Source organism: Desmodus rotundus, chromosome 2 (genome assembly GCF_022682495.2).
Source record: "Desmodus rotundus isolate HL8 chromosome 2, HLdesRot8A.1, whole genome shotgun sequence".
Classification (NCBI taxonomy): Eukaryota; Metazoa; Chordata; class Mammalia; order Chiroptera; family Phyllostomidae; genus Desmodus; species Desmodus rotundus.
The window spans coordinates 191,695,310-191,719,774 of record NC_071388.1 but is presented as its reverse complement, the minus strand read 5'-3'; the positions used below and the strand labels follow the sequence as shown (position 1 = coordinate 191,719,774).

General features: G+C 39.3%; 1 protein-coding gene across 3 annotated transcripts in view; it reads left to right on the top strand.

The window, feature by feature from the left end:
• Positions 1-24,465, top strand: part of BARD1 (BRCA1 associated RING domain 1) — a 64,383-nt gene that overhangs the window by 12,039 nt on the left and 27,879 nt on the right. For 2 of the 3 annotated variants that reach the window (XM_053919053.1, XM_071220705.1), the window contains exon 2: positions 15,086-16,047. In XM_053919053.1, the coding sequence (XP_053775028.1) occupies positions 15,154-16,047 (894 nt within the window). In that variant the 5' untranslated portion in view covers positions 15,086-15,153. Of the gene's footprint in view, positions 1-4,385; positions 4,535-15,085; positions 16,048-24,465 lie in introns of all 3 variants that reach the window. The other variant, XM_024564135.3, reaches the window with a different exon arrangement.

Sequence of the window (24,465 nt, the reverse complement as noted above, 5' to 3'; positions counted from 1 at the left end):
GCACGAGCAAACTGCAGTATGAAGTTTAAGCACATAAGAAAACAATTTATGTGTGACCTCAGTGCGCTGGGGGAGGGTGTGGGAGGCAGCTATACTCGGGGTCCCAATTTTGTTTCTAGAAACATGGTTCTGTTGCATGGGGAATCTCTGGCAGGAGGATGAGGTAGGGAATAGTACCTATCACCTACCTGGTCCCTCCATTTGAATGATAAAAGGGATTTCAGATTTGGTTCATTCAGAGCAGGTCTGTTGATCCTTATCGCTGTAGCCCGCTCTTGTCTCAGCGATCTTCGTAGAAATGAGTGTACTCTGACTGCAGAGTTGCTCAAACCAGAAACCGTGAGTCACGTCCGATTGCCCTTTTCTACCTTTCCCACACCTGCACGTTCTGTCAGTTTCACCTCAAAATCTTGAATTTCTCACTTCTCTCTCTCTATTTTCTACTGTTTATACTTTGGTCCAAGCCATCATCATATTATCTCTCCACAGACTATTGTTGTAAGTTCATAACTGGTTCTCTTCCCCACTTTCCTCATACTTGTCAGTGATCTTTTAAAAATGTAAATCACATCCATGCCACTGCCCTCCTTAAGATCTCTCAGCTGCTTCCTATTGTGATTAGAATAAAATCCAAGCTCTGCACTAAGGTCCACAAGACCCTGGACAAGACCTAGTTTCTGCCTGCCTTTTGGACTGCACTTACTCCAGCTCACCTGTTCCAGCCGTGTCCTTTAAGTTCGTGCAATAGCAAACTCACTCTTGCCCCAGGACTTTTGCGTGTGCTACTTCTTTTATCAGGAATGTACTTTCGTTAAATTAGTGCGAGGCTAACTTCATCAGTTACAATGTCACCTTTTCCAAAAGGCCTCCTGTGATCCCCTTATGAAACGATACCTGCTCCGTTTCCACTCCGTCGCAAGCAGATTTCATTGTTTCAGCTGATGCACTCACTGTGCCTAATATTAGATTAGTGACAAAACTGCTGAAACATAACAAACTGTTAGGAAATTATATATAAAGTGTGTATGTGAGTGGGGGGGGAGAGAGAGAGATCCATACCAATGTTTAACTGGATTCTAAAGGGGTCTGAGACTTAAAACAGCCAATGAAAAATTAAGAGAGACAGGAGAACATCTTAAAAGAGAAAATTGGTCATCTAATAAACAGGAAAAACAATTCAGTACAGTTTTGGTTCATTTTGATTCTTTGATGCTAAGAATTAGGTAGCTGTTTGTATTCTTTGCAGATTTGGAGTCGTATGAAAGTGGTGAGCTATGTCATAAATACCTTGCAGTTTAAAAGGTGTTTTGATATATTTCAGTCCAGCTGAAACATACAAGTGGGGGAAGGTTGGAGAGGCACAGATTTTTGTATTATTCAAAGTGTTGTGTAGGTTCAAAGTACTTTATGGCAACTCCTTATAAAAGTAGTACACATACTTACTTTAAGAAATAAGTCATTTAAGACATAGCGGGGGGGATTCAAACATTTTGGTCTCAGACCACTTTATACTCTTAAAAATTAAGGACCCCCAAGAGCTTGTGTGTGTGTGTATATTTACTATATAAAATAGAGGTTTTAAAAATACTAACTTGACGCGGACACTGGCCTGCAATGTCCCTGACGTTGTGGCTGAGACAAGACAAATTCACATGGACTACAGAGTCCTGTGGAGGAAAAGGGACAGCACCGCCACTCCCGGACCCTTGCCTTGACAGCCTTTTATTTCCCAGGCTCATGACCTTGAGGATTGTCCTCATTTAATATGCACAGATTGGCTTTAGGCTGTTACCTTTTACAGAAAACAAAGGAGAGAATGTTGCAAATTACATCAAAAAAGAAGGATATTTGCAAATGTAAAGGGAAAAGTGGTTGAACTGGTTACACTCCTCCTTGGAAGGTTTAGCATACATTTTGGGAAGTTACTTTAAAGATAATGTTGCCTCGCCTCCAGGAGTTTTAGCAGAAAGCAAGTCTCAAAGCAGCCTACTACAATGCAGGCCTGATTCCCCATGGGAGAACCTGTCCGTGGGCGTGGGTCCTGTGTGCCAGACCTCGAATTTCCACTGGCCTCTCCCAATGGGAGCAGGGCCCATGCCAAGAACGGTCTCCTATACTAATTCATTTAAAAACAACAATAATAAGCCCATTGCATACTAACACAAATAACACTTTTAAAGTAAAAATAACTTTTACAAAACAACCCAAAGAAAAAAATAGTGAAAGGAATGGCACTATTTTACATTTTTGTAGATTCTCATATCTGCTTATATGTTTAGTCTGTTGTGATACCTAGTTTTGATTGAAATATGAAGAAAATCTGATTTCACATGTATCTGTTTATGGAAAAAGTATAATTAGATAATTTGAATGTTCTCCTTTGGTACTTACATCACTTCTTGGGAAGTGAGAGTTTCTGAAATTTGTAACAGTGTAGAATCTAAAACCATGTCAATGGGTTTCTTACTCTGTTAAATTCCATTGGTTTAATGCTGTAGTTGGAATGATTCTTTTATCCAAGCATTATTTTATGATATCATACATTGGTCATTTGGGAAATATTGGCTCACCCAGTTACACAGATTTACTGAGAAATGACACATTTCCCCAGAACTCTGGGTTAGTGTATATAAAACATTTGAGAACAGCTATAAGACGGATGTTACATTATAGAATAGGTAAAACACATCTGAGTACTGGCGTAGTCAGTGTTTGCTGGGTGAGTGACCCTTACTGGGTCTCATTTTCTTCAGCTGAAAATGAGATAACTTTTTATTTTTAATTATTGATTTTTTTTTTTTAGAGAGAGGGAGAGACATCGATTTTGTTGTTCCATTTAGATGCATTTATTGGTTAATTCTTTTTTTATTTGTATTTTACTTTAGAAAGAAGGGTAGGGAGGGAGGAAGAGGGAGAGAAGCATTGATGTGAGAGGAACATCACTTGGTTGCCTTCTGTGCACACCCTGATTGGGGGCTGAACTCACTACCCAGGCAGGCGCCCCGACCAGGAATCAAACCTGCAACCTTTTGGTTTGCGGGACGACACCCAACCAAATGAGCCATCCTGGCTGGTGCCATTGGTCTGTTCTTGCTGTGCTCTGACCAGGGATCGAATCTGCATCCTTGGTTTATCAGGATGACACCAACCAACTGACCTCTCCGGCTAGGGTGGTCATGGTTTTTAATGAGTGGATTTGACTGTTTTTCACTAGTGTTCCTCAAATAATTAAACACTGTACAACATTTGACTTAAATCTTCTGAGGAATCAGTTTACATACTTTATACATTCAGGTTCCAGGTGAAGAGTTCTTAACTCTGAACAAATAAACTCAAAGAAGTTCCTTTAAAGAAAGGAATTTTACATTTATTGTATCCAGTGATCTGGGCCACCTCTTCCAGCCCCATTATAGTTTATAGATTCATTTTACAACATCTGTTGAGTTACTTTGATTCAGAAATCATGCTAGGATCTAGGGATACAAAGACCAGGCATGCCACAGGCTGTTTCTAAAGGGAGCTCCTATTGTAAGAATCCTCTGCACTAAATGAGTAGGGCACGTGAAAAGGAACAGAGTGTTTGGGGAAATGAGGCTTTTATGACCATTACAGTAACCAGTCCTGCTAGAGCCTGTCTGGTGAGGCTAAGGAAGGAGTGGATCTGTAGGTTCCTTATTTTGGGATTCACAGATGGGCTTCAGAGGAGGTTGTGACACGGCCCCCCCCCCCACGCCCCTTGCCCCTGCTTTTTTTTTTAACAAGAGTTGTGTATGTCTTCATCAGACTTGAAAGGGTTTTAACCTGCATAGTTAGGAAAAACCTTTCTAATTATGAGACTGTAACTCCTGGGTAGATAATCCAAGGGAATTTAGTTGAATCTACAGTTATACAAGTACTTGAAAGAACCAAAGATCTTTTCTCAAAAACTACTAAGCTTTTAGACGCTTGTCCAAAAACAAAACAAAAAAATACCTTTCCCTGCGGCAGTTGTAGGTATTTCATGAAGCACAGTGTTAAGGTTAAGGTCAGGGAGGTCCAGATGCATGGCTGTTATGTATTAAGTCCTAAATATGTTTTTTATGTCTTCCTCTGTGCTCTTGCTCCTTAGAATTATAGATTTATTTGTAGGGAAAAGTTATACGGACTAATAATGTCTGGCTACATAGTCTCTTCATTGCCAATAACCTGAGCAACTTTAGATTTTGTGTGTGCATCACACTCTAAAAAACACTATTTGAAAAAATATTTATAATTGCCCATTGTTAGGATAACCTTTTCCTCAGTTGCTTCTGCTTCAAACACTTTATATTTATTTTTTGAAATTCAGATTCTGCTGATTGCATTGATAATTACACCTGTGTATTTTTAATCCTTTTTTTTTTAAGTAACTGTGTGAGTGACTGCATTGGAACCACGTGTCCAGTGTGTAATACCCCAGCCTGGATACAAGATGTGAAGATAAATAGACAGTTGGACAACATGATCCAGCTTTGTAGTAAGCTTCGCAATTTGCTACATGGGAATGAGCTTTCAGGTGAGAAATATCAACTGTCTCTTAGTTAAGTAACTGATGAATTCATGTTGGTCATGTAAAGTGTGTAAAGATCCATCAGGAATTCTGAATGGCATATTTCAGATTTTCAGATTTATAGTGTTTGGAATCATTTTGAGTGACACATACCTTAGATACAATTAAGTCTGATTCCCATTTTCACAGATGAGAAACCAAGGTTCAGAGGTTAAATGATCTTGCTAAAGTCACACGTAGTTAGTACCAGATGCAGGAGAAACAGCCATTTCTTCTGATAGTCCAGAGACTTTTTCACCCCCTTCCCTGCCTGCTTTTTCAGTTATGACAATTTCTGTGTAATATATACAGGGAATAATGATTTTGTCCTTAATATTAGCGATTTTGTCCTTAAATTCACTTAAATGCACTTTTACAAGATAGAATACAATCTTCTTCCATGGAGCACTTTTCCAGACTGAATTAAATTAGACGAGTGCATTTTGAAAGAGCAAAAATCTAATATTCATCTTTTTTCTCTTTAAATGGGGGTTAATTTTTTCCAAATTGTTCTTAGACTCTGCGTATTAACTATGTATCTTCCTACTGTGCTCTCTGCTGGGAACTAATTAGCTGTGGAACATAAAGTGTTTTTAAGCTTCATAATTAGATTTTGGAATTGTCCTTTTACTGACCACATCATGTCAGTTTAGCTTGTGTGTCTATGTAGGAGAACCATTTCTGGACTAGAAGGAAGCCACTAATGATTGATACCGCTCAGGTAAAAGGGCTGGACTTCTGCTTTAAAATCTTTTGATCTTAGTTTTCCAACGTGCTATCAACTATTAAAGGATTAAGTGATTGGAGAAAATGAAGAGATAAGACAAACACTTTGTCTTATTGACCACGTCCATATTTTTAAGAAGAATTAAAATCATAGTTACCTACAAAAAGTTTTCTTTATCTAGTTATCTAATTATAATATTGGACTCCATTCTGTTATGATACAACTGCTATAGTGCTAAAAGTTTTACTGATTTTCAGATGGAATTATACACATACACATTTTTAAAAGTACTTATTTTTGAAAAAATATTGTTTTGTAAATCTCATTAGAGCACAGTGAGGAAGAGTTTCATTATTAAGTTCATCTGTGTTCTTTCCTTCTTACTCAGAGACCGTGCTAATAGTGTTTATTTCCTAATGAGAGATTAGTGTGTGCTCTGGTCCCCGCCCCCTCTCCACCACATGGATTGAAGCTCGAGTTCTTAATCAAGAGCCCCTGCACCTTTGGCAGTGATGGGGGTTGGGGGGAGGATCAGTGAGCCTCTCGAGTTAGTTGTACAGTGTGACAGACGTTCACGCCTCTGTGAAAGGGGTTTTCCTGAGACCTGTTAGGAATGTCGGCCAAGCGTTGGGGTTTGGGGTGCTACTGCGAGACTTGTGTCCTGTCAGGATGTTTTGATTTGATTCTTCTCCAGTTGCTGTGTAGTGATTATTAGTGCTAATACAGTGATATTAGCTTGCTAGGGCTGCCACAACAAAGAGCACACCATAAACAGGGTGGCTGAAACAACAGAAAAGTCCTATCTCGCAGTTCTGCAGGCTAGTAGTCCCTAATCAAGATGTTGGTGAGGTTGGTGCCTTCCGGGTCTGTGAGGGCTGGGCGTGTTCCAGGCCTCTCCCCCTGCCTTGTGGATGGTGGTGTTCCTGTTCCCCTGGAGTTCTCCCTGTCCGCTTGTTTGGGTCAGATTTCCGCTTCTACAAAGGATACCCTTCGTCCTGCATCAGAATTCCACCCTGCTCATTTTCACTGATTACATCGGCAATGACCCTGTTTCCAAATAAGGTCACATCCTGAGGTGCTGTGGGTGGGACTCCTATGTATGAATTTTAGGAAGGACACAGTTTAACCCATAACAAGTCATGTGACATTTACAATGGTGAAAGAAGGGGAGAAGAGTAGTCCTTGATGAGTTAAATTATGGCAGATTGGGGTACCTGGTAGGTGCCATGGGGTGCAAGGAAGAGTGAGAGGGATGACTTCTCCAGAAATTTTAGCATGGTCAGTGAGGTTTGAGTCATCATTATGGTGTTGAAATGCCTTAATACTTCACCATCAAAAAAAGATTTTTAGGAAAATTGCTGAGTTTAGAACAAGTTTTTGTATGGGATCTGAGGCCCTTTAGAATGCCATCTTTCTCATCTAAGAGTAGAGGTGGTGTTTGGGGAGAGAATTACAGTGATTCATTTTCTGAAGGCTATTTTGTATTTGTTTTCCTTATTATATAATGAGTAATTACTTTAGCCCTTAGGAGACTTGAGTAGTGCTGGCTTTATTTTAACATTACTTATTTTAAGATGAATTGAAATGTCACAGTTTGGATAATATACAATCAGAATTTTAGGAGCTGGGAGGTTATCTTTAATCCCTTTATTCTGTAGCTGAGGAAGTTGAGGACCTAGGTTAAGCAAGGAAGTCCTATGGTACAAGTGGGTAAGTGTCTTGCTTTTTGTTCTGTCTTTCAGCACATTGCTTTTGTGAGAAGTATAGGTGTTCATTATGTTGGTTGAATTGAGTTGGAGAAAAATTGGCAGTGCTAAGATTTCATTCATACCCCAGAGACTAAATTTAATTAAAACAAAACAATTTTAAAACAGATTCTTAGGTTTGGGTTTTGACAGTTCATTTTATAATGGTAAGATCCTCCTTTGCTACTTTTATAGAAGTTGGTAAATATAAGTTCTATCTGCAATATGAGTTTTTAATCCAGACCTAATTTCCATGATGCAAAGCTTTTTCTACTTATTGTGAATTGCATTGTCATCAGCGTTTTCTCCCTTAAAACAAACTAGCCTTGAAGGGCATTTGAGTTTTTTTGAGAGTATTTCTATGTAGTTTACCTATTCAATATGTTTTATGTGGAACCTTCCTGTTAGTTTATCCAGCAAGTACTTACAAAACTAAAGTGATATAAGGGGAATGAGTAGAGAGAAATAATAGCTGGATCAGATAATGGTTGATCTCCTTTATAATGAGGAAATTGGAAATGATCTCATGAAATAAAGGAATTATATTAAGTGATTCCCAAGGTCTAGCTCCAGAATCATATGATTAAATAGTCAAGTGTTGAAGGTGAATTGAAAGGAATGATTGGACGTCTCCCACATTTTTCTGTATTTTTTTTTAAACCTGTAGTTCACGATTTATCTTCCAAATGAACCTTGTTGTTTGCATTTACTGTAAAATATATAATTACTGTAATGAAGGTGGATAATTAGGAGAACTTGTCGAGTCATGGACATAGTATATGGTATGTACAGGAGACAAAGAAGCCTGATTTACAGTAATACTTTCTAGAATGAGCTTCTAAATACTTGCACAGATTTTTCTCTGTTCAGTGTGTTTTAAAGCGAAGAGACAGCCATAAATTTTCCTGACAACCATTTATGGATAATTTTGCCTTATTCTTTATAACATAATCTGCTTTCTACTATTAGAGTTAAATTTAAGTTTTTATTTTCTCTTGGCTCCATCATATTAAATCAGACCTTGCAGGTGCTGGTCAGGTTCTGTGAAATATATGTTGGTGTTGCTGACATTAAAAAAAATTGTGATTATGCTTTCATAGAATCACAGTTTTATTTTGTGGTTTGAGGAGAGAAGCTGGTCTTTTCTGTGGTGAATTATGTAGTGTTTCATATATGCTGTGACTTTTTTATAATAGGTGAAGGTGAGCATTTGAATGGCTGTTTGGCTTTTATTATTATTTTTTTAGATAGAACTGAATACTTCTTAACTTACAAATAATCATTCTTCAGTGAAGGCGTTAATGTTGCACAGATGGTAGCAAAGTACTTTCCTTTGATTTTTTTAATAAGGGGCTAGTTTGTCAAAGAGATTTCTCAACTTCTGTTGTGAAACCTATAATAGAGGATAATTTGAAAGGCACACAATGTACATCATTATAATCCTTTGATGTAGATTAATGATAGCTAAATCACATTTCTAATTGCCTCCCTTTTCTATAGTTTATTATTGGATTTTAAGAATAAACTTGGCTAAGCAGCTCCTTGGCAACATGTGCGCCTCTGTTCCTGGAGAGTTTGTGGAGTACTCAAAAATGTTTAAACTCGGAGAGCCGAGTCCTCGTAAATGTCATCATTGTGAAATTTACTCTGTAGAGGACGGACCAGTATTTTTCTTCATGAAATGAATATGGTAATTTTTCATGCTTAGAAGCATTCACCCGTAAAAACTGTTGTAGCTGTTAATAGTGTGGTTTAATTCCAACAGTGGTGGTGGTTTTGCTTTTTATAGTCTTAACTGAGATGTGCTGTGTAAAATCCAGAATTTACAACATGTTTGTTGTCGTGGCCCTTGCTTAGTTAGGACAATACGCACAATTAAAATATTCTTGACTAAATGTATTATTGGATGACTAGTGAAATTACTGTGTACCTATAAATTACATGGATATATACTGTCAACTGCTTTATAAGTTAAGAAAGATGTACACCTGAGTGAAATCCGTTGTCTTTTTAGATTGAATGTGTTGCTGCTACTTACAAGCCTTAAATTTTTGTTAAATGCCTAATTCTATGTTTTGTAAGTTTTCTAAGCATCAGGGACTTCCGGATTTGACTTTTAGTTGAAAATGTCATTATCTATATTTAAAATAAATTAAAAAAATAAATACAAGTTTTTACAGACTACCAGAGGATAAACCTTTAGTCTTTGTAACCCTTGGTCTTTCTTAAAAGGTAATTCTGGCAACATTTCATTTTGACCTTTCCTCTAGACTTGAGATTATATCAGAAATGACTGGGTTTGAAATCTACTTACCACCGCAGAGGAAGACCTTGTCGAATTTAGACATTAAGTCTCTGAGTGGATGTGCCTCATTCTGTTCGCTATGATTTCTAAGATCCTGACCTAATAATAACACTTTGGGAACCAGGTGCAGTTCAGCGAGGGCATTAGAAAGGATGTCGGAGGGTCTGCCCTTCTTCAGACACACACCCTTGCTTTCAGCTGGGTTTAGAGTTACTGTCTTTCCAGTGTACTTCTTCCATTTTTCTACCGGGAGTAAGGGATGGCTTCTTTGGAGTGGAGTGGAGTTTGATCAGATTCCTTTGCTAGGCAGGGTCGTGTCTTTGTAATTTTTACTGAGTTAAATACTAATTATTTGTTTTTCAAAATGCACAATTTTTTCTTTTCTTTTTTTAACCTGTCTAAAGTACTGTCTTTTACTTGGCAGATCTATTTATAAACATAGTACTTTTATACTCAAGAAACATGAAGTAGAAGAATAGACAGAAGACTCGATTTTGAGCTTTAGAGAAGTTTTGAGATTTTAGTTTACTAATTTTCTAGTGTATTGTTAACTTCGAATGGATAAAATAATAAAGCAGTGTTTTGTGTGAAGAAAAAAATCTGTGTAACACCTCGGTCACGTAGGACATGCTTATCTCCTGAACAGTGGGTGTTACCAGTCCTTAGGAGCAAGACACGTTGGCTTTCTTCTTCCAGTGACTTAGTTTTAGAACTTGATTCATTAAAATTTATCTTTCGATCCTGTAATGTAAGAAAAGTTTCACACAGAGTTCTTTTCAGCTTGAATAGGGAGTGACCTCTGAGGAGAAGAACAAACATAACTCAGGCACCGAATTTAGCCGTGTGTAATGTGCTCCCATGTATTACGCACACCCACGATTTTGGCCCAAACTTTCAGGAAGAAACTTTAATTTTTTAATTCAGTTCTTTATTGACTTATATTTAGATACTTGTTTTTTGCATTACAAAGGAATGTTAGCATTTATTTTTGAACATATTATGGTACGAGAAATTTTATGTAACATAATTACAAAACACAAGAACAGATACATATTATGGTACAAGGAATTTTGTGTAACAATAATTACAAAACACAGGAACAGGTACATATTATGGTACGAGAAATTTTATGTAACATAATTACAAAACACAAGAACAGGTACATGTTAGGGTACAAGGAATTTTGTGTAACAAATACAAAACACAAGAACAGATATAAGGTATAATGCGCATCCTTAGTTTTCCTTCAAAAATGTGGGCAAAAAGTGTGCATTATACATGGCAAAATACGGGTGGTTTTCTTTTTCTTTCTTTCTTGTTTTTATTTCTTTTCTTTTTTTAAAAAGTATAGAGCAAAGAAAACTTGTCCTGTGTGTCCCAGTTAGAGGAGATTGTTATGTCAGTGTTAATTTGGAGAGCGAATGTCAGGCCCTATGTAAGTACCAGCCAGTCACTGCGCAGCCTGCAAGGTGGCTGAGGCGGTGGTCCCCCGCCTTTCCCGTCTTTGTTTCTGCCCCTGAAACAGCATTTTGATAATGCAGCTACTGTGGAGAGAAGAGCGCTGGGTTGTGAGTTAGGAGTTCCCCTCTACCTCCCGTTTTAACTTTAATTCCTCACCTGTAAACTGACAGGCTTGGATGAGTGATCCTCAAGATAACTATTAGCCCTCAAAATGAATTCTAACTTCCCTCATATAAATAACTCATCAAGATTTAAGGAAGGATATAAAATAATTTATTCATTAATTCTCTGAATATTGAGTATATGTTCACCACTGTGCTGGTGGCCTGGGTTGGTTTTACCTGTTTGGGGTGCAAGGGGAGAATTTGATGGAATATTTTTAAAAGCAAAATGTATGAGCTTAGAGGCAAAAACAAAGTAAAAGAACTAGAAGGGGTCACTTGGAATGAAAGTGGACAGCTGGTTGTACAATTCATTCACTGGCTGTTTCTTGAGCATCTCTTAATGGGCAGGATTGGTAGGTCTAAAAATACAATACATACAAGATTTTAACACGTAGTGCAGGGAGAACTCGCTTCTCCTGTGTGTCTCCTGACTCTCGCACCGCCCTACCACAGTACCACTTCACTTCGGACGCCAGGTGTGGCGCTTTTCCGCGCAAAAAGCCATTCTGTGACACCAGCTGGGCGTCCTGCACTTTAACTCAATTCTGACCCTGTCTCCCTGGAGATGGCCTCAGATCTCACAGCTTAGGAGCTCAGTCCCACAGCCTGTCCTCCCCCTGGCCCCACAACCTTTTCGGGCTGATTAATTTGCTAAAGTAACTCACAGAGCTCAGGAAAACATTGTACTTCCTCCATAACTGGCTCATTACGAAAGGATGCGATTTAGGAAGAGCCAGATGGAAGAGGTGCACGGGCAAGGTTTGTGGGAAGGGGTGTGGCGCTTCCATGCCCTCTCTGGGCACATTACTGTCCCAGCACCTTCACCTCTTCACCAGCTCGGAAGTTCTCTGAGCACAGTCCTGTGGGTTTTTGTAGAGGCTTTCATACATCGGTGTGATTGATTAAAACATTGGCCATTGGTGATTGATTCAACCTCTAGCTGCTCTCCCCTCTTGGAGGTCAGGGGGTGGGACTTGGTTCCTGCCCTCTAATCATGGTTGCTTTCTCTTACACCAGTTTTGTTTTCATTTGTTTAATTTATGTAATAAATATATAAGAGAACATTCTTTTTTTGCAGTTGGTATAAGTGGTATAAAGTGTGTAGGGTAAAACATGAAAAAATTTTCCTCTACTCTTTTCCCTCAACTAGAAAGCATAAATTCCTTTCTTTTTCAGAAAGACTCTTCGTTGTTTAACCGTCTCATTTTTATTTTCTGAAATGTAATAGAATTTTTAAAATATAAATGGGATTTTGCCACACTTAGACGTGTCTTCAAAGTCTTTGCATGTTCGTTAATTATATAATGATAATTGGCAAAGAGCCCATCGTGGATTCTTTCACATGCAGCGAGCTTGGGAAATTGAACGTTTTTGTAATAAGCAGAATTTGGCCTGCTTCCCCACCTCCCCCCCCACAAGGAGATACTACCACATCAGTCAGAGTTGCTTGCTGCAGACAGTCCTGAGAAATGGCCCGGATAGGAGCAGCCGGGGCCCTGCCTCCGTGGTGCACCATGTGAGGACGTGTGGGGGTGCTCAGGGACCCGGGCAGATCATCTCTCCTGTCCCTGGGGTTGATGTTCTCTAGGTGCATTCTGTGGTGTAAGCCAGACACGTGGTAATCATCCTTGTCACCTTCTTCCCCCTGAGTTCTTTTATCACCAAATCCTGTGAATTTTAGCTCCTAAATAGTTTTCAGATATCTACTTGTTTTCTTTTTCTATCACCACCTCCCTAGTCTCTTATCTTCTACTTACACTCCCACTTCGGCCTCTTTTATTCTTGCATCTGCTCTTGCCTTCTTCCAATCTGTGTTCCTACACTCAAGCCAAGAGTGATCTTTTAAAAACAGAGGTAGTCTTGCCGCCTGACTTAATGTAAAACATTTTATTGGTTTTCCATTGCTCTTAGCATAGGTATCAAAGTCTTCAATATTGCCAGCAAAACTTTTCATGGCCTGGTTATTGCCCATTTTTATAGTCTCATCATTATACCACTCTCTTCCTTGGTCTCTGCAAGGCAGGTATACTGGCTGTCATTAGTTCCTTAAATATATAAATGCATTATATGCTCTGCTGCATCTTTAAACATTTTATCATCTTTCCCTGCCTCTTAGTTTAGTTAGTAGTCTTTCGGATTTTGTATCTGATCCTTTTTACCATTATCTACTGCTACAATCCTTGCTACAGCCACTGTGCTCTTAATCTTGGGTGGTAGTGGGTAATGGTCACTGTGTCCCCTCCCCCTTTCCTTTCTAGAGTTCCTTCTCTGCACAGCAGCCAGAGTGATCATTCATTCTAAAGTGTAAAGTGTTATTTCCCTTCCCTGAATTGAGGCTCAGTGAGATGCAGCTTGCTTTACATGAATTGTAAGATCTCAATCACTTATTCAACATAGCTGCTGAGCATATGTGCTGGACACTATACACACTGGGGCTTTGGCAGAGTAGAGATGTAAATATTTGCCTTTAGAGAGCTTATAGTCTGATGGGAAGAGAGAGACAAGACACAAAAAACATAAGTATGAGTAAAATAAGTAGGAAGGGAGGATTTGTAAGTTTAATTGGGATGCTAGGCATAAAGGATAGTCTTACCAAAAAAGTGACATTTGAGCAATGACCAAAAGTTGGTGAGAGAATGAGCCATGCAGTTATTTGGGGAAGAGTTTTCTAGGAAAGGGTCAGCCAGGGTGGAGGCTCTGAGGCAGAAGCGGGCGTGGTATATTTGAGGAGCAGCAGGGAGGCTGAGTGCCTGGCATGGTGAGTAAGGAGAGAAGAGGAAATAAGAAAAGGAAGGTAAGGAGCACCTGGGTGTTTCTGGGCTTGTGCTCAACTACTAGGATTTTAGTTTTTATTCAGTCAGATTGGAAGGGTTTAGTGGCTGGAAGGTTTTAGTGACAGGGTCTGACCAGTTATAAAAGGATCACTGGCTGCATGCTGAGAATAGACGTATGGGGAATGAAGCAAAGACGTAATTAGGGAAGTGACCTAGGAGGCTATTGTAATAATCTAGTGAGATGACGGTGTGTTACACCAGGGTACCAGGAGGGTGGTAAGAAGCCGTCAGGTTTTGGATATATTTAGCAGGTAGAACTGATAGAACTTGCATTTTACATCAAGGGATAATGAGAGAGACAGCAGAAGCAAATTTGATTCTCAGGTGTCTGTCCTAGGCAACTAGACTGAGGGATGTACCATTAGGAGTAGTGAGAGCAGCCATCTTTGCCTTGTTCTTGATAATAGGAAGATAATGGGAACAAAATAGTACATTTAGTCTTCCAGAATTAGCATGACACTGGCTGTGTACATATTTTTTTAAAGATTTTATTCATTTATTTTTAGAGAGAGGGGAAAGGAGAGAGAAACAGGGAGAAACATCAATGTATGGTTGCTTCTCCTGGGTCCCCAGCTGGGGTCCTGGGCTGCAACCCAGGCATGTGCCCTGACTGGGAATAGAACTGGCAACCCTTTGGTTCACAAGCGGGCACTCAATCTACTGCGCCACATCAGCCAGGGCTGGATGTGTGTATTTTTGTAGATGGCTCTTCATCAGGCTGAAGTTCTCTTCTTTCCCTAATTTGTTCTTTTTAAAAACCATGAATGGCTATTGTATTTTGTTTTCATTATTTATAAAGAAAATCACATGGTTTTCATTTAGTTTGTTGATACTATGAGTTACATTAATGGATTTTCAAAACCTTTTTTAAAAAAATAACCATCAGTTAACATCTCAATTTTTTGACTGCTGCTTATTCTGTATCTGCGTATTTATTAGTTTAATATATCTTTTCTCCATGGCTCTTACAACCAGCATACTGTATGCCCTACTTCCTTATGTGTGTGATCTGGTCATCCCCAGTGGAACCCGAGTCCCCTGTTTTGTTTTCCGTGTACACCCGGACCCTAGAACTAACTGTAGGGACCAAAGTACGGTTCTGTAAACACTTGTTGAATGACCGAATATCTGTGCTTAATGGAGTTCATAGTGTAGGAGTGGAGAAAGAACACAAATAAAAGGTGTGGTACATTTTAGGAAAACTGTAAACAAAATGCTTTGGGAGCTCAAGATGGGAGAGATTAAGTTCATGTGACAGATTTCTTTTCCTTTTTTCTACCAGATTTAAAAGAAGATACATCCAGGAAAAGTTTATTTAATGATGCAGAAAGTAAGAAGAATTCAATAAAAATGTGGTTTAGTCCACGAAGTAAGAAGGTCAGATATGTTGTAAGTAAAGTTTCCGTGCAAACTGAGCCTCAAAAGATAAATGATGAAAATGCTCAGCAGGCCTCAGCATATGAATATGTTTCTACAAGTCCTCCAATGGATGTTTCTGTGAGGGCTAAAAAGTCTTCTACAAGATCTGGAAAAAGACAGAAAAAGAAAACCTTAACCAGAATCAACAAAGAATGGAATGTAGAGGCAGACAAAAAAGATGGTGAACTTGACTCCAAAGAGGAATCTAAGGAAAAGCTGGTATCTTTCTGCATCCAACCAACTATTATTTCCAGTCCTCAGAGAAATGGCGAAATAGACTTACTAGCCAGTGGCTCTGTAGCAGAAGATGAATGTTTTGGAAACTTAACTGAAGTCTCTTTACCATTGGCTGAGCAAATAGAGTCTCCAGAAATTGCGAGCAGGGATGAAGGAGTGACTCCTGAGAAGAATCCCTGTGAGAATGACCTTACAGCTAAGAAATCCGTGCCCAGAGGTCGTAAAGGAAAACGTGGGTGTCGCAGGAGACTGTCCAGTCCCATGTCTAAGAGATGTAGGAGCAGCACCGCCAGCACCAGCGGAAATGATGTTAAGCAAACGGTGCTCTCCGAGAACGTCCCGATGCCTGGCTCTTCCTTGCCACCTTCAAGGAAAGGTAGAGTTGGTGACACAGCAAGGAGGAAAAACAGTAATGTGTTAGATGAGTCCGTCAGCTCTTCACCAGGCACACCACCTTCTGCACTGAATAGTGCAAGTTACAGACGAATGCTGTCCAGCCCCTCAGCCATGAAGCTGCTCCCCAGTAACCCTGCGGCTGTGAAAAGAAATCATAAGGGAGAGACTTTGCTCCATATTGCTTCAATTAAGGTAGGAAGCTTACTTTGAAGTACAATTTCAGAAAGAGACCAAGTATTAAACAATTCCTTTGGCATTTGTGAAAAATGAGACCAGTTTACTAGGATAATTAATCTACCACAGGTGTGATACCCTTAAAGACTGAACGAGAAGTAAAATTCATAGGGACTGTGTGCCCATCTCGGTAACAGCAATGGCCCCTGGGCCGGAGGAACATGATCTTGCAGGAGAAAACCCGGGTTGCAATATTTTAGCTGCTACTCTGGCAAGTGCTTTCATTTTTGCCTGTTCCAATAATGGTTTTGTTCAGTTTTCACCATTTTGTTTTATGAATGTAGATAATTGCCAAGGTACTGCTGGCAACATGTCTTTTCTAGCAAAAGAGCTTAGGGCCATTGTGAGAGGTGGCAGGCTTCTGTGTATTTGACACTCCCGGGGCGCACTGGTGGAATTTGCGAGGTTGAAAGATGTGAGCCGTGTGTTTCTCGAGTGACCGGGGCACTGGGCTGTGAGAAATGGCTCCTGTGGTTCGCCACAAAGGACCTTCTCTGTGCCCTGCGGCCAGCAGTTCCTTTTACTGGCCTGGTCATTGAAGTTCATTCTCTTTATTGATTGCCTCAACTCCTGGGGTGTGGCAGTGTTTGTTTTGTGGAAACTGGCTGGTTTTTGGAGCATGAGGCGGTAGGTCTTTGAAATCGACACAGGTACTGCACAGTTAGAGGAGCAGTTAGTACCATCGCTTTACAGACTTTGTTAGAAAATATGACATGGGAGAGTTTAGTACTAAATTAAGATAGGTTTTGTGATCTTCTTCTACATTCTTTGGGCAATCCTTGGGCCTTTTGCAGGGGTAGGGAACTTGGGAAGTCTGGAAGGAACCAGCCCCTTCATGAGGTTGGGGACACAAGACCTCTAGGAAGGACGTGGAGTGGACATTGCGTCCAGGGAACCCGGTGTTTTTGTGTGGAGAAGGAGAAAAGCACAGAAGGTTGTATTTCTCCCAACCGTTAGTGTTTTATTATTTTCCTTGCTTTATCTGCCAGTAAATGATGGATGTAGAATACTCTGTATCTGATGCAAGTAGGGGGAGAACCTGAGATAGGACCACATGTTCAGAATTACATGTCCTTTGAACAACTTGAATTTTCAGAGTTAGCTCTGGTTACATTTTAGTTTGATTTTTGCAACGCATGTTTAAAAAAAATCAGGCTATGTATATTTTTGTCTTTGTTATAATATTTATATACATAATATATACACATAAGTTGTTATAAATCTTAACATTATAATGTTATTAATGCTTCATAGACATAAGTAGCTGGCATAATAATAATTATTTTCTGTTCATTTTTCTGAATAATACATAAGAATGTGTCTGCTTTAGTTTTTACATTTTGCTTTCTGGGAATTATTTTCAGACCACCAGGTAAGCATCCACTTAACACTGGTAGAGAATTTTCTTTTAACTGTAAGAATAATTTATTAATGAGGATCTCTAGGACCTAGAGCCTGGGCCATGGTTTGGCAAACTATTTCCTAAAAGGGCAATTAGAGTAAATATTTCCAGCTTTGCAGGTCAACTGTAACGACTATTAAACTCTGCTGTGGTAGCGCAAAAGCAGCCACCCACTCAATGTAAACCGATAAAACTTTATGTACAAAATCAAGTGCCTGGCCTGCAAGCCACCATTTGCCTTGCCTTGGCCGAGGTCATGGAAACAAGCAACAATAGAATCTTAAAACAGGAAAAAATGGTGGTCCGAGGCTGCTTGTGAATTTTCTCCACAGAAGATTGATTCATGCAAGTGTTATCGGATCATCTGTTTACTGAGAGTCCTACCAGCATTAGAGTTGCCCGTTTTGCTTCTCTTGAGCTTATCACATGCTCTTATTGTCATTAGTTGGCGGATTCTGATACAGTACACTTATGAAAAACTTAATTGATTTCTATTGTTTTAAATCACTATTTAACAACAGTGTCTCTTTTAAAAATTTGTTATGAGTTGAATGTACACTCCCTAGCTAGATTGATTTTAATAGAACAGATACTTGAAAGAAACTCAGTGGATTTATTTGTATATTTTTCTTTTTATAAATAATATTTATTTCACTTTTTAACCTAATTTTTTAATTTGCAGCTGAATATGAATAATTTGTACTAGGAAACTGAATATTGTAATTCTGATGCAATCCCGGCCAGTGGGATCCTGTGTTGTGGCAGCAATATACAAATACACATGGACTACAGGAATCCCGTGGAGGAAAAGGGACGGCATGGCCACTCTCTTAAGTGAGAGAGGGCGAGAGGGCTAGAGGGCTAGAGAGAGCCCAAGACAGAGCCGACCCCTGCCTGGACAGGCTTTTATTGCTTTTCTGGGCACATTACATTGAGGATGGTCCTCATTTACTATGCACAAGTTCACTGTAGGTGATTAGCTTTTACAGACAACAAAGGACAGAATGCTGCTAATTCAAAGAGAAGGATGTTACAGCTCAAGGGTTGAACTGGTTACACTCCATACGTGGGTGGTTTAGCACAGACTTTAGGAAGTTAAAGATACTCAGTAAACATGTGCTGCCTCAATCCAGGGTGAGGGAGTTTTAGCAAAGGCAAGTCTCATATCTCATAGCAGCCTAGGTACAATGCAGGCCTGATTCCCCATGGGAGAACCTGTCCGTGGGCGTGGGTCCTGCCTGCCGAACCTCACAACCACTGGCTTTTCAAATTGGGGGCTGGGCTACATTTCCCACGTGTGGAACAGTTCCCTATACAATTCTGCTATCTTAATTTATGGTTTGTACCTATCTACTTGAGAAAAGGATTAGAGGGGACTCTAAAGTTAAAACTACTATAAAATGAACAGGGAAAGGAGAAAGAGCTTCCGCAGCTGAATAATGAATATAGATTTGATGACCTTTCAGACAGCCAAAGCAAATAAGGGGAAGTACCAGGTTTTTTGCTGTCAAAGATAGACTTTTGTCATTGTTGTTTATAGTTGCTGTTTTTCCTTAAAGTGTCTTGGCAGGCTGGCATTTTCCACATTTCCATTGTCCCCTCAGATTGGAAGAGTCACAGTCGCATGATGCATGCTTGGTGCGCACACCGAGGGGACCCTGCAGCAGTCTGCATCTTCTCTCGGGCTAGGTATCTCCCCTTGCCGCAGTGACACTTTCCAGAATGCTCTCTGAACTTGGTAACATTGTTAACCAAATTCATCAATGTTTTGTTCCAAATCTACCTCCAGGCATCTTTGTTGGCCACAACCTTTTCATAGCTATGACCGCAGTAGAAGCTGCTTGTCTTTTCTTGCCTGCACCACCCGTGTTAGTTTCCCGTTGGCTGTCACAACAGATTCCTGCAAACTTAGTGACTTAAACCGGGCAGATTTGTTTTCTCAGGTCAGAGGTCTGATACGGGTCTCACCAGGCTAAAGTCAGTTGGTCAGTTGTGTTACTTTCTGGAGGCTCCTTGAGAGAATCCATTGTTTGATTATTTGATTTGTCCCAAGGAACTGCATGTCCCCTGTGGTTGTAAGATTGAGATCCTATTTTCTTGCTGGCTGTCAGGTAAGGACTTTTCTTAGGTTCTGGAGACTCACAGTTCCTTAGTTTGTGCCTCTCTTCCTCTGTCTTCAAAGCCAGCGACAGAGAGTGGAGTCCTGGCATCATCTCCCTGACCTAGCCAGGAGATGCACACTGCCTCTGCAGACTCCCATGATGAAACCGGGCCACCCTGACAGTGCAGGAGACTCTCTCCCCTCCAGGGTCGGGACCCTTCATCTTATTGCAGAGTCCCTTCGGTCATGTAAGATGACACGCAAGCTCTGGGGATTGGGGCATAGACAGTTTTTTGTGGGGGGAGGTGGTGGTCGTTATTCCAACCAGACCCTGGAGCATTTTCTTGCCCCGCTTTTTTGCATTCACATCTCTGTTTGACAGACATGGTAATCTACCTAAGTTAGAACTTGTTGTTTCTCTGCTGCCTACCAGTAACTCCCTGGCCCACTTGAAATGAAATCCGCGGGCCTTTCCATGTCTACGTGGCACTGTGCGCCCTCCTTCTTCAGGTTTCTGCTCAACTGCCACTCCTTCAGAGAGACCTTTTCTACCTTCTCTGAAATAGCAGCCCTTGCCGTGCCCCTAGCTTGTTTTGTCTTTCTTCCTATAATTACTATTTCCTGATAGTATTATTACAGATATCTTTGTTTTCTCTCTTTAGAGAACAGGAATTCTCTTGTTCATTTTTGTATCTTCAATATCTAGAACATTGCCTGGCACATAATAGGATGGTATTTGTTGAATAAATGAGTGAATTTTCCATGATCCGAGCCCCATTCTGCTGTCACGCTGAACTTTAACCTTCTCAATTATTCAGAAGCATTCATTAATACTACTGACACTTTTATGTGTTCTTTTCTCTGTCTCTTAAAGCCTTTCCTCTGCATCCTTCTCTTTTTTTGTCCTGGTCTCTTGTACCTAACCTCAAAGTTTAGCTCACATCCTACCTTCTTAGTAAGTTCTCTTCCCCCTCCAGAATTCCCAGCATTAGTTTCTTCTCTGCGGGGACACTATTTTGGGTGCACTTACATTCACTTAGCTTTCTGTTTATTATATGACTCCTCAATTAAATTTTGTGGTTTTCCAGTATATGTTTCTCATTTAAAATTTAATTTCAAAATACGAACAACTTCATGTTTGAAAAATAAAAAGTGAAGTATTTATAGTGGAAAGCCTCACTTCCATTTCTGTCCCAGCCCCTGTGGCCGACAAGTCCTTCCTGCTGAGCACTGTTCTTATTTTCTTGTGTGTCTTTTGTGAATTTATGCAAATAAGCAGATGGTCTCCATATTAGTACCCACTGTTGTCCACACTCATGGTAGCGCAGCTTTCCATGAGTTTTCATTATTTAACCTAGTTCCTTACTGATGGGTGCCTGTTTTTCTTTCTTTGCTTTTCTGAACAGTACAGTAGTAAGCAATCTTTGTTTCATATGTGAGCAGGTATATCTTCAGGATACATTCCTGGAAGTGGGACTTATGGATTAATGTAAAACACCTGTTATCTCATTTATCTTGGCAACAGAAGGATCTTATGAAACATCCAAATTGCCTAAATATTCAGGCTGCTGGAACGTAGAAAGATCTTCAGCAGATGCTGTCTGGACTGTCCGTTCTCACATCCCTTTCCCCTCAGGGTCATGGGCGTACAGGCCAGCTAGTTAGTTTTTAGGTTGGGGTATATTCAGCATCACTTGAATGACACCTGCACAGGACTATTCTTGAATACCTTCGATTGTACTTTTATTTTGTTAGCTGTAGGGGTGTTGTGAACATTCTCCTTTAACCAGAACAAAAGTTGAGAACCATTAGGCTCTTACTCCCTATGTTTCTCTTGGAATGGGCATGTTACCTATGGTTAAAATGCCAGTAAGAATATGTTATAAATGAGAGATTTTATGAGAAAGCATTATGCCTAAGTAGAAACTAAGATATATACTCACTCATATTGTTTATTCTTCTGATTTAATGAAAAAAATACCTCAGTATTTGACATTTCTCTACACATAAAGACAATTTTGATTTGTTAGTCTACTATGTCATCTTTGCTGGAGAATTTGTAGATGCTGGGAAAAACCTCCCAAAGTTCTCCAGTATAGACACTTCAAATGGTAAAGATTGCTCATAATTCGTGTCACAGCAGTGAATGTATTATGAAATACAAGAATGGCTTGAGGTTGGCATGGCATATGATGTATTTATTATGCAGACATAACAGGTAATATTTTGAAGGCAACTTACAAGGCATGATGTGCTTAACATAACCAAGGCGAAGCGGCTCTCCTGGGCGGAGAGAAAAGCCCTGGTGAGGAGCCTCCTCCAGGGTTCGACTTTGTCATGCATTACACTTCAAGGCAGTCATGTTACATTGTGTGTAAAGTCGCATTAGTGCAGGTCCTTCATACTAGCTTCCTGAGACAGTAGCTAAGGACTCAAAAGCAAACTGGCATCTGTGGTATTGTCAAGATTTTAATTTCTCAAACACTTCCGGAGTCAGTACCCATTTTCCCCTCTGTCTGTCACCCTCCACCTTTGTAATCCCAGGAATTCACATTTCGAAGACTGGTTGTCAGAATCATCTGTGGGATTATTTTATTCAGTAAACTCTGGTTTGGAAATCAGGGAAGTGTTTAATATATTTCAGAGTTCCATTCCAGATGACAAGATTTTGCTTTTAATGACATCTAGTTGCTAAAAGAAGTTTTAGGTACTTGGTCAGTTCATATATGTGGAAAGCTTAACCATTTTGGGTAACTCATTATTATTATTATTATTATTATACTTAACCATAATGTCCTGTACTACTTTATAAAGATGTTTATTAGTAGTATTTTGGAATAGTAATAGCTAACCTTTATAATAAGGACAAAGTTTTGTTTGTGTTTGTTTTTAGAATGTTAATTTATGTTGTTAATCATATGCAGGAATGTGTGAAGAGTACTTTCAATGAAAGGTTAGCAGTAGGAAAATTCAAGGAGTCACACATGCTTCCTTATTTTCAGCCTTTAAGGTGTTACTTCAAAATATCAAATCCATGTAAAATTTCTTATAAGCCTTGGTAAATACTTTCGTCAGATTTTATTTTTCTTGCTATGGTTCAAAAAAAATCTCAATTATTTTTTATAAGTTGTGAGGAGCGTAAAAGTGAGTGCTTATTACTTAGAAAATATTCCATTACAGAAGAAAGTAATTTAAAGAAATCAGAAGCAGAAGTTAATTTATTTCCTGGAAACTTCATATTGGTTCAAGCTTACCCAGTTACTGTGGACCCTATATAATTATCATAATTTTATTTATGTGCATGATATTAAATTTACATAAAGGAGAAGGATGAAAATATGACAAACTTTTAAGTATTAGGGAAGAGAAAGCAGGTTGGGTATTAAAAGCAAGCCGTTTGCGAGTCAGCTGTACAGTTCAGGGGAGTCCAGGGCTGCACTGTTAACAAAAGACATCTCTGATACTGTACGGAGGTAACAGGAAAGAGGTAAGGAGGTAACGATGCTGCTGTCTAGCAGCCTTACCGGATATTCTTCTTTGAGTCTCTAAATTGTCACTCCGTTCCTATGTGACTATTCCCATGTGATCTTCCATTCCACAGTTGTGTTTATATTATTTTATAGGCTTCTTTAGATGAATATGGTTTAATGATTACCATGTAATTAGAATGAGAACTTCTTTTAGAAGGATTTTTGTCCACTTCTTGTGTTTACTTTCATGTCAAAGTTTGGGAATGTGTATGGTTGTGGCTGTTGATCTGCCCCTAATTGTTTAAAAAAAAAAATCATATTTGTATCTTGACAGATTTTTCTGAGCTCATTTAGAAATGTCTTGAATATTAAAGCTAAAGTTGCTAAATACGTGGTAACTGGCACAAGAAATACAGAATTTGCACCCCTCAAGAACTGTGGAAAATGCTTTTTATTCGAACTGGAGCATTTGATTGGAAGCATACCATGTTTATTTTTTAGGTGCATTGGATATTTAAGGTCATTTTGTTAATTTAGGAACATAGAAAAATGTATGTTGCAAGTGGATTTGTTTTTTAGAAAACTAAGTAAGCTACTGTTTTAACATACTCTGTATTTGAGCCCTGGCCAGGTGGCTCAGTTGGTTGGAGTGTCATTCCATACACCAGAAGGTTGTGGGTTTAGTCCCTGGTTAGGGCACTTACCTAGGTTGCTGGTTCGATCCCCTGTTGGGGAGTGAACAGGAGGCAAGCAGTTGATGTTGCTCACATTCTGTTTCTCTCTCTCGCTGCCTCTCCCTTCCTCTTTCTCTAAAATCAGTAAACATATCCTCGGGTGAGGATTTTTTAAAAAGTTAGAAACTAATAATACTGTATTAAGAGGTCTTAATGGCTTCAACATTATCAACCTATAGCGGATAAAAACTGATTTCGAAGAGTATCGGGGCTAGGAGTAGGAGAGGAGAGATTTCATTCTCCCTAAGGAAGTGCTTCACAAGGCACAACATTGTCATAAGTAACTTTTATCAAATGGAACTTTTAACATTTATTTTTCAGAGATATCTGTATTAGTTACTTTTGGAGAAAATAAGCCTTGCTTCTACCTAGAAATATATCTTAGAATAAATAAGGTGAATAAGAGCTAAATTAGTGTATTAAGGATTAGAGTAACAGCCCGTAAGACAACAGTTTTGGCAATTTTAACATTACTTTTACCGAGCAGTCTTCTTGGCTTTAATTTTGTTTTAAACAATACTCAGAAACCATTTTCATGTATGCTCAAAAAGGATGTATTTTACAAATGAAAGGACTTTAAAAACTGTATTATGATCAGATGATCTGTGGCTAGTGTTGTCCTTTATTTGGTATTTGGAGATGAATTTCAATAAGGGTTGCTCATTGCAG